The sequence below is a fragment of the Opisthorchis viverrini genome (assembly GCF_000715545.1).
Source record: "Opisthorchis viverrini unplaced genomic scaffold opera_v5_6, whole genome shotgun sequence".
NCBI classification, from domain to species: domain Eukaryota; kingdom Metazoa; phylum Platyhelminthes; class Trematoda; order Opisthorchiida; family Opisthorchiidae; genus Opisthorchis; species Opisthorchis viverrini.
Genome location: NW_008751662.1, coordinates 1,918,244 through 1,929,647, shown reverse-complemented (window position 1 = coordinate 1,929,647; position 11,404 = coordinate 1,918,244). Strand labels below are relative to the sequence as shown.

The following is an 11,404-nucleotide window of genomic DNA, read 5'->3' as shown; positions in this document are numbered from 1 at the left end:
GCACCGCACCAGTAGTAATTGCTGGTGCGTACTTCTCATGTAACACCGGTTCCTGTTATTTCGCACTTTATCTGCATAAGTTCTGTATACCATTAAAGTGAACGACGTACCGGAATGAAACATGCACACCACTATCAAATTTGCACTGTGGAATGTAGTTCCTTTGTCCTTAGCCACGATTGCTGTCACTTCCAGATTCGCTCCCACGTTGATGTAGGCCACACTCACGGTGGTGTGAGATAAGCCGGGAGTAAATTGGTGTCATTATATTTTGGATCCATTCTATGGTCGGGATGCAGAATTGTTCATTTATTGAGGTGTATACAGTGTGAAACAGTAACAAGGTAACTGCAATTTCATCGGCTTCCGTGATTTCTCGGTTTCAAATGAAGTATACTACATAGAAATTTTGCATGACTAATATCTGAGTTACAGCAGGTCATTTTGAGCATCATGAGGGTACTGGATAGTATGTGCGACCAGGAAAATTTCTATTCCTTCCTTGTTCATTTAATTATACATCGCCGTCTGTGACAGCAATGAACGAATTACTGTTGCTTGTTGGCCGCACAGCACCGAGTGGTTCCATTGTACGATGTTATGCCCAGCCAAATTTTCCTTATTTTTTATAAGGCGACTGCTGATCAACCTGGGTCATTAAAGCACCGCAAACGACTTGGTCACATAAAAGCCTTGTTCGCATGTTGGACTTGTCATGGTTTAGCCATCCTGCACAGACCACACGATAACAGCACTGTACGTACTGCCAAACTCAAGTCTTCCTACTCATGACTAGGATTAGTTGTTTCACGTACGTCGTGCTCATTCATTTGCATCCAATGTTTCCGTATGGTCATTCGCGAACGTACGACTTGAAAAAATTGCCCAAAACATGTTCTGTTGTGTTCATCAACCAATCTTTGTTGTACTTTCACATGGGAATCTCTCCTCCCGGCAAACCAAGGAACTAAACAAAAGCATGTTCACCGCCAATCTTCAAACAGTGTCCAGAATGGGGGTCCCAAATTCGACACTGCGCGCTGCAAGCAGCAACCATCAGAGGTTGCAACCAGGATGGGTGAGTACAGACAAGGCATTAACATGCGTACATTGGCATTTGTGAACTAGATTTTCCAAAGGAAATCGTGGCGAGTTGTGAACATCAACTGTCAAATGCAACATTACTTTTCCGGTTAGCAAACGGTGAAATGTACGAAGCCACAATCACCGCAATACACGCTCGTCCTCACGCACTTGTTTGTCCGCATGGTTAGCAAAATCGTACCACATTAACCGGCCTGTTACCTCGCAGATGCAAACACACTCGATTTCCCGTCAATTAGTTTGCACATGATTAAGTGAATGCTTCCAGTGACATCATTTGTATATTTCATGTGATCTATGATGGGTGGGTTGCGTGGTTGACTGCCTCTTGTCGATGATCCCTCATTATCGTGAAATGCTCGTCGCTGCTCACAACTGTAAGCGGATTGAGCACAGCCAGTGACATCATTTGTATATTTCATGTGATCTATGTCACATGGGTTGCGTGGTTGACTGCCTCTTGTCGATGATCCCTCATTATCGTGAAATGCTCGTCGCTGCTCACAACTGTAAGCGGATGGTTTGAGCACAGGTCGGATTCCGTCTTGGGGATGTCCCGCGGCATCAGTCGACGGTATAGGCTGTCCAGTTCAGGATGGCCGACACTGTGGAGATCGCCACGAGACGCATCCGATATGGCTTTCTGACGGTTCCATATCGGGTACGTCGTGCTGATTCGTGCCTTCCGTATGGTTTCCCATTGTCCGATTTATCCGTTGAGCAGCTCCATCGCCAGGCATCGATGCCTGGCCTCAACCACGTTGGTGTCGTGAATTCCATACGTTGCTTTACCCGGCATCCTGCAGTTGGCCCATTTCGAAGCATCAGGCAATATGAGAGAATTTATATACATAAAAAAAGAGGGATCGTTTATACGAATAATTCCCAAAGAGTCTAAATACCTCCAAAAGTTCTATGTATGCATGGCCATGAAAAAGCGTCCAAAGGAACTGGACAGTCGAAGCCGCTTAATAATGTTATGTATAATGTGAACTCGACATAATAAATGATCAACAAAGGGGAATGTACCACTTATTGCGTTTGTGATGGCCAGTGCACCATCAGACATAATGCACTCGACGTGAAAATCACCACCAACAAACTCGAGGAAAGTTAGTAGGAAGGTTCTCACGTCATTCTCAGTCTCCCGCCACAGAAAACCAATGGCCACAGAGAGACTTTTACGACAACCATCTACAATAAGTAACTGGTACAAAAATATTGCTGTTGGTTTGTAGAAAAAGTACTATCTACTAATAAAAAAATCCGGTAACCTTCAAGCACTTTCGAGGTTGAGTATACAAAATACGAAGTTCTGTTGTTCTCATCCCGCGAACAGCAGGATCATCCTTGTTCGTTGAATTGTTTCCAGGTGGAGGATGTAAGCTGTGGAAAGTATATATTTAGCAACATAAATAGGACTTAGCTGGATTGTTCCCGACGTCGCTGTTGGTGAGATACCTACCGAACTTTGATCTTACGAAGAGGCGGATGTTGAAACAACGGATCCGGGTTTCGGGCGTTGGCCGTATTATCTCCCGTTCCTCTGGATTTAATCGACGGTTTCGGTTAAACCACCTGGATGCTTCGGCACCCAGGAGTTCCTGGTGTGGTTCTTATTAAATCGGGTTATTGTGAACGAGTTATCTAGTCTGCCGACGTTGAAGTACGCCTCGCACTGTGTGTGATCGAGCGATTGGCGTCGTTCTCAATCCTTAGGACGACGTTCAAATCCTTCCCGGTGACACTGGCACCTGATGAACGTTTTGTCACCGGAGAAATTGGCTTTCGAGGTTCACACACTAGTACAATCCCGAAATCCGCTCGAACCGCTTGATGCAAAGCACGAGTTCGTGAATGTTGCAGAATGGGTGATTGCCCAGGATTTCCCCGAACAGGGTGGCAACGTTCATTTCGTACCCTTCAGCAGAGAAAGGGGCGATTGCATAAATCGACTGCATATTTGAGGGGGCCATAACGATTGTGCCTCAGCCGTGTGCGGACAGTTATGTAGGTCACGTCCAGCAATGGAAATGGATGATCTGCCCATATCTTTGGTGAAAGAGGAGGCTAAATACCTCCAAAAGATGTATAGCAGTAAAAAAACGTCTGAAGGAACCGGAAAGGGGGACACGCTTAACAGTATCACGTATGATATGGACCCTACGTAATAAATAATGAGCAAGGGGGAAAACGCTACTTATTGCGTTCGAAACGGCCAGTGCATCCTCTAACATGATGCACTTAACGTGAGAACCATCACCAACAAATTCAAGAAAAGCCAGTAGGAAGGTTCTCACGTCATTCTCAGTCTCCCGCCACAGAAAACCAATGGCCACAGAGAGACTTTTACGACAACCATCTACAATAAGTAACTGGTACAAAAATATTGCTGTTGGTTTGTAGAAAAAGTACTATCTACTAATAAAAAAATCCGGTAACCTTCAAGCACTTTCGAGGTTGAGTATACAAAATACGAAGTTCTGTTGTTCTCATCCCGCGAACAGCAGGATCATCCTTGTTCGTTGAATTGTTTCCAGGTGGAGGATGTAAGCTGTGGAAAGTATATATTTAGCAACATAAATAGGACTTAGCTGGATTGTTCCCGACGTCGCTGTTGGTGAGATACCTACCGAACTTTGATCTTACGAAGAGGCGGATGTTGAAACAACGGATCCGGGTTTCGGGCGTTGGCCGTATTATCTCCCGTTCCTCTGGATTTAATCGACGGTTTCGGTTAAACCACCTGGATGCTTCGGCACCCAGGAGTTCCTGGTGTGGTTCTTATTAAATCGGGTTATTGTGAACGAGTTATCTAGTCTGCCGACGTTGAAGTACGCCTCGCACTGTGTGTGATCGAGCGATTGGCGTCGTTCTCAATCCTTAGGACGACGTTCAAATCCTTCCCGGTGACACTGGCACCTGATGAACGTTTTGTCACCGGAGAAATTGGCTTTCGAGGTTCACACACTAGTACAATCCCGAAATCCGCTCGAACCGCTTGATGCAAAGCACGAGTTCGTGAATGTTGCAGAATGGGTGATTGCCCAGGATTTCCCCGAACAGGGTGGCAACGTTCATTTCGTACCCTTCAGCAGAGAAAGGGGCGATTGCATAAATCGACTGCATATTTGAGGGGGCCATAACGATTGTGCCTCAGCCGTGTGCGGACAGTTATGTAGGTCACGTCCAGCAATGGAAATGGATGATCTGCCCATATCTTTGGTGAAAGATCACTACTGAAAGCGTGTTTAGTAGTGTAAATTAAACGGGAAAAAGCATATGGAATTTCGGGAAAAAAAGAGAAATCAAAAGGCTGTGGCAAAGTGATATTACACCAGGCATACTTCAGCAGATCATTTATTTGATGCTGAAGGATGTCCCTGGCTTTGCTGTCTACTTGGGTGATCTGATTGTCATGGGTTCCAACCCGACGAATTGTGGTATCGCCTTGATTACCTGCTTGGTCGTATTCAAGTATATGGCTTTAGAGTGCGCTGAGGAAAACGCACCTTATTCGTACGGTCGGTAAGGTACCTCGGTTTCATTATTGACGGACATGGCCGCCGACTAGACCCGGGGAACATCGACGCTATCGAGCATATGCGAGCACCCACAGACGTGGTAACTCTCAGGTCCTTTGTCGGTCTCGGCAGTCACTACAGTTCGTTTTTGCATCGCTTCCGAAGTCCACTGTACAAGCTACTCCCAGTGGACTGGAAGTGGGTCTCTGATCCTGTAAAATTCCATGCTGAGTTCCGATGCACCACTCACCCACTACGATCCATCACTGCAAATCGTTGTGGCTTCGGCTGCTCCGAACTACGGAGTTGTCGCAGTGATATACCATGCATTTCCCAACAGAAGTCAGAAGCCATCGAGAATGCGGCCATATCCCTGACATCAGCCGATCGCTACTACAGTCAGATAAAACAGGATGCATTAATGATCGTGTTTCCCGTGAAAATGTTCCATAAAATGCTGTGCGGCTGTCCGTTCGCCCTACTGACAAATCACAAGCCACTTCTTGGTGTGTTTGGCTCGAATTAGAGGATCCCGATATGTACTGCCGACCGTTTCCAGCGATGCGGTTTTTTGATTCTGCTTCAAGACCAAGTGCCAGTTCACTACCAGCCTCGCACAAGCTGACACATTGTCGCGACTTATTGATTCGTACAGGCTATACTATTGGTACAGGCTATGTATTCGTACAGGATACACTGAATTCGCAACCGGAGGTTAACCAAGCGGTATCGGAAGTGGTTCTCATTATCCCAGCGACTGATGACATGAATCAAGGCATTGTGCTAAAGGAATTCCCTAGGTACCACCGCAATATGTGGTGGCGTTCATGCTCAAAAGAGAGACTAAGACCCTACTTACACCGGCGTGACGAACTGTCACTAGCCGGCGGATGCTTTTTATTTTCAGAACGCGTTGCCATCCTAAAGGAGTCAAAACAAGCCTTCCAGAATGTGTTTCATAAAGGGCATTCAGGAACAAACAGGATGAGGGCCGCTGCTCGGAGTTACGCCTACTGGCCTTCGATGGGTCCCCAGATTGAGCAAGTGTCCAAAACTTGCCTGCGGTGTGGTGAAGCATTCGAGTCACGCGTGGAAACCTCCCTATGGTCGTGGCCGCAAACAAACGAACCCTGGTCTCATCCTCACATCAACTATGCAGGTCTATTTGGTGGCCAAGCACACACTCTAGCAAACCAACCTGAAGCGTTCACCAACACTTTTTGCTGGATTATGTTCTGTCGGCATCATTCAGCAGGTAGCTGAGACTTGTTGTATTGTTTATCGCCAATAAATAGTGCTGAACTCTTGTCCGTAACATCAACCGATTCATAGAATCCATCGGACACTGAGATCCATTCACGATGATCTTTTGACTCAAAGGTCTCTTGGTCCAAATGTGTCCCTGATCTTCCGGGAAATTTAATCCTGCAAAGAGACAGCACCTCAGATCTCACGCCTCTTTCCGTATATATGATAACTACTTACCGAATTCGTTGTGCAGTGGAACGATTTATTTTTTTAATGAATTTCAATAACCCAACCCAGTTTAATTTAATTTTCCCATAATGTGTTCATGCCCTCCTTTGGAATATCGCATATGTTCGATGATATTTTTTCAACCCTCATTAAGCCTACCACTTGTATGGGGAACATCCAAAGTGAGACGGAAACCTCTAAGCATCGTTGTTCTCCGAAACACCACACAGGATTGCCAATCCAAGTGAGTGCTCCTAATTTGCAATCACTCTTCAGGTATCCGCACCTTCCAGTATGGATAGGAATGACTTTATTGTATGGTTTCTTATTACTTCCACCTAATCGCTTTATCCATAGCTGAAATTTGATCCTCATCTGACCAGCCTAGCAGATGCTCTTTGGAAAGGTTCTTTCAAATCACAAGTCATCTCACTTCGGGAATATGAATCACTCGTACACAAATTAAACGACCGGTCGGATAAGCTCGCATACTTTGTGGAGCTGGCTGTTGGCACTGATTTGAACGAGAAAGGTATCTTTCTATATTTTCACTCGTAATTGATTCAGCATTGCACAATTTCTTTTGTTGGTTGAAGTTTGGACGGACCTTCTCGGACACATTGGAGAGAGCGTTATTCGGAACCCTTACAGCTTCGCTGGTAAGATGTAGTACTTGACCATGGTTGCAGTTGGGTTTGAACTCGATCGAGCAAATCATTTCGCGGCTACGTCCGATGTATCAAGATGTTGCGGAGGACTTAGCCAGGCTAGCATTCCATACTCTTACTTCGTCCGTGCCAATCAACGTTAGTACCTACTTTGATGTGTCTACTCCTTTAACTAGGTTGATTTTAGCATCTCTTCCGGATTCAGTACGCTACTTTCCCCCGGTTTATTGTGGGTACTGTCAGCAGTACTTTCATCGCCGTTCAAAAGGCCATGTGAAACACGTTTGGTGAACGCGGCCCCGCTCGAAATTGTAAGTTCACAAGCTACCCACGATTAAATCTCGTCAGGAACAACTTCATCATCTACATCTACTGTACGACAGCATGTCAAATGGGTTCAGTGTTACCAGGTGAGATTTTGCCAATAGACGTTCCTTTTTGTTACATGAGTGAAGGGAAGGGGAACTCGGCCGGTGATAAAATGCAGGAAGGGCACGCGGTAACCACATTGAGTTATTCAGGACATGGAAGATGAGTAATCACACGTAGATCATAGGTTCTATTGAGACTGATTAGGTGATTGGGAGAAACTGAAGTTAACACGTGGGATAGAATGAAGGAGCTGCTTCTCTTAGACACCCACCCGAATTGGTTGAATGGGAGTAAAGAAGCTGCGTTCACGAGTGAATGACTCGGAAAGCTGAACAGAAAGTATGGGTTTAAAGAGACACATTGTGGTAGTAACAACTGTGTGATTAATAAAAAAATTCATAACTCTTCGGGTTCTAGTGTACACAGTGGTCTTTTGATGTACGTTTTGTTTCAGAGACGGCTTTATGGCGGTCTGGCAGTTAGTGTAACTCTATAACCCATTGAGCTATACTGCAGGCTTCTGTTTGGTGAGCTCCCCAAAAGCTTCTCTACAAAAATGATATTCGCCAAGGGTGTCCACTCTCTCTCCATCCTTGTTCAACTTCATCATTAATGAAATAATGAAGCTAACACTGGATGGTCTTCAAAACTCCGGTGTTCAAATGATTGCCGGTGAGAGCCTTGTTGATCTGGAGTACGCAGATGGCATCGCTCTCATCTTTGAAGACTAAAGCGAAGCACTCTACAGGTGTACGGAAAACCCGCACACCTCGCTTAGCCACTGAGAAGCTGCTGGACCCAGAAGTCAAACGAAACTATCAGAGCCAGCTCCTCAAACGCTTGTCGGACGGTACGATGTCGGATATAAAAGGCAACTGGAAAAAGATGTTCAAAATGCTACCCAAACCCGGAAAGTCTGTGGTACAACCCAGCCAACCTCACCGAAGCTTTGGATCTTGCTAGGACCGCGTCTTTGCTGGGGACTCGGCGACAGATTCCCCCTGGCCGCCACCACAACTCCGCCCGGTGCATAATCCGACGCCAGGTGAAACTACGTGTCCGCGCAGACCGAGAAGTTTAGTGGACCCGAAAGGCCAAAGAAATGGAAGATGCAAAGAACGCTGGAAATGTCCGCAAGCTGTTCCACATGATTCGTCCGACTAGTCTCCGGAAACCTCTTGTCACCAAAATAATCAGGGACCAAAATGGCTCCCTGATATGCAGCAAAGCAAAATGTTTGAACCGCTAGGCACAGTACTTCGAGCAGCAATTCATCTGGCCATCTGCCACCTCCACTCCAGAAATCTGGCTTTCAACAGAAAGTTGGGCCGTAAATGTGGAGCCATCTTCAGTCTCGGAAGTGTCCGAATGCATTTCTCTACTCACGCATCATCATGCTGCTGGTCCTGACCACCTTCCACCTGCTCTCCTTCCACCTGCTCTCTTTAAGGATGGCGGTGGATTCCTCAGTCAGTGCCTGTCTAGCCTACTTGGATCTATCTGGGAGAAGGAGACCGTCTCAGACAACTGGTACCAGACAAGGATATCTACTCTTTCTATCCTAGTTCAACTTCGTCATCGATGAAATAATGAGACGAACATTGGACGATCTTCAAAACCCCGGTGTTCAAATTTTTTGCTGGTGAGAGCCTTGTTGTTCTGTAGTAGGCAGATGACATCGCCCTCATCTTTGAAGCCCTGTCGAATAGACTGACCACCATTGTACCATCGTTTGGTATGCGAGTTGCACCTTCAAAGTGCAAATTCATGCTTCAGAACGTGCAGTCTCCGAACATATCCCTTACGATTCAAGGAGAATCACTGGATCTTGTGGAAAACCTCACATACCTCGGTAGTTGTATTAGCTCTCGCGGAATTGTGTTTGATGAAGTCAGTGCAAGAATCTCAAAGGCTTGAATCACGTTTGCTAATTTGCGTCACTTTTGGCGTCAAAAAGGCATCTCACTAGATTTTGAGGGTCGTGTGTACCAGACTATAGAATGTATGGGTGCGAGACATGGCCTCTTCAGACAGATGATTTGAGGTATCTTCAGGTTTTCGACCACCGATGCCTCAGAAACCTGGCTGGTTTTAGATGGCGTCAGCATGTTAGTAACGAGGTTATTAGAGAACGGATGTTTAGTTGTGCTGCAGGCACCTCAATCCGTGAAAACATCCAACACTATCGAATACGATGGCTTGGTCATGTACTACGCATGCTGAAACACCATCTACCGGTACGAGTGTTGTTATTATGGTTGTACGGCAAAGAAGCATCAGTGTCAACACTGATGTTGCTGTCTATATTGGTGGCAGTGATGGTGATGGTGATGATGATGACAGGTATGACGAACACTTACATCTGGTCCCCCATGTTTGAGTTTCGAACAGGCACAGCAAATGGTTCCTTAGAAACATAATATTCTAATGGTATGCTGGCACCAATCAGCTACCTTTCGATCGAGCTTTTGAATCAGTTTTGGACGAGGACTCTAATAGTCCTTCTGTCCAGATTCGAGCGTCTTTTCAGTAACCAGGCCGCGTTCATCCATGATCGTCAGAATTAAACATGCTGTCAAACATCGGCCATCGCGGGCTGTCATCCGTTGGGTCGCAGATCACAGAGGAAGTAGTTTCACTCTAGTTGTAACCAGACTCTTCGTCGCTAATTTTAGGTCGTATTAAGAAGACTCCCGAGGACGACATTCGAGAACAGCCTTCAGGATGCTGGTTGCGAGCAACTTTACTCATATAGGCGCCCTACAATCTTGGTGTCCCTTGACTTCAAGAGTATGTTCGATTCTGTTGACCGATTAGCTCTTTTCAACACGCTTACGCAACAGAAAACGCCTAAGAAGTTCGTGAATATCATGCACTCTATGTATTCACATACTTGTGAGAGTGTATTGGGACTTCTACGAAGGGCTTCCTACAAGCATTAGTGTCCGACAAAGATGTTCACTCTCCGTGTTTTGTTTAATTTCGTCATTGATGAGACAATCAGGAGAGCACTGAAAGGTCTCTAACATCCATCCCGGTGTTCAGATCTCTGCGAGCGAGAATCCTATTGACCTGAAAGACGCCGACGACATTGTTCTCATTTTTTGTAAGACAGCAGGAAATGCAAGCTTTCCTGAAATATGTGACCAAGATTAGCTAGTCTTTCTGCGTGTGCTTTGCACAACCTAAGTGCAAGGTCACGTTGCGAGACGTTACAGTCTTTGAACATGCGTCTGAGAATTCAAGGAGTGATAATGGAGGTCGATGAACACTATGTGTATCTTGGAAGTCGCATTGGCTCTGACGGCAGTGTGACAACGGAGTGAGCGCGCAAATCTCGATGGTCACCATTGTGTTTGCCAAGTTGCATCAGAAAGGCATCTCAAGGGACACTTATACCACATCAAAGTACGGCCTTAGTTTTGTGTGGCTACGAGACTTGGCCACCTCGGGCGGAGGACCTGAAATATCTCCGGGTCTTTGGCAACCGGCGTCTCAGAACCATAACTGGGGTTCATTGGAACCAGCGAATTCGGAATGAGATGGTTAGAAGATGGGTTTTCAATGAGATTAAGATTGCACCCAGCACTGCAAGCTAAGTTGGCTGGGTCATGTGTTACGCATGCCAAGTTACCGCCCGATTTGGAGTGGCAGGGACCTATCAATGGGCAAAATGTGACATGGCGGAAAGGAATAAATGGTGTTGCCAAGAGTTTTGGTGTCGTTAGTTCTGTTCGCTTTCCAGTATGAGGTCCAGGTGACCCTCTGTGTACTTGGCTGGGGACACAGAACGGTCACTAAACCGGTGTCAGTTTCTACCCAGAGTGCTGGAGGTGTAGGTGCCTTGAAAGTTTGTGGTGGGCTAACTGTACGTCTGACGGTCGCATTGTTTCTTCCTTCCGTCATTGTGCTTTGTTCAAATTAGTCGTTATGTTTTGAACGCATGATGCACGAGTGTTCTCTGTGGTGTTGATGTTGTTGGTGATGATAGCCCAGTGTAGAGATTATTTTTTTCACAGGTTCAGTGATTTAGGTTTCAAAAATTCTGTTGGGTTTCTTTTTTGTCTTCATACATAATATTAATCGCTCAGCTGTAATACTCTTTTGATGCCTAGCTGCCATGGCACCCAAATAAAGCACGAGGGCTGGGATACTGCTAGGTTGCCCAAGCCTAGGCCGGGGAGGTCGAGAGGCACAGGTTGGATTCGAACCGCTAACCTCTCGGTCAGTAAATTAACGATCCAACCAAAGCCATATATA

At 45.9% G+C, this 11,404-nt stretch overlaps 1 protein-coding gene across 1 annotated transcript in view; it reads left to right on the top strand.

Moving 5' to 3' along the window:
- The window catches only part of T265_00623 (hypothetical protein), a gene marked incomplete at both ends in the record, with an annotated part of 14,618 nt that extends 13,826 nt beyond the window's left edge, over window positions 1–792 (top strand). Inside the window, one exon of the mRNA XM_009164451.1 lies at window positions 634–792. Coding sequence (XP_009162715.1) covers window positions 634–792 — 159 coding nt within the window. The remainder of the gene's footprint in view (window positions 1–633) is intronic.
- Between the last annotated feature and the right edge of the window lie 10,612 nt (window positions 793–11,404).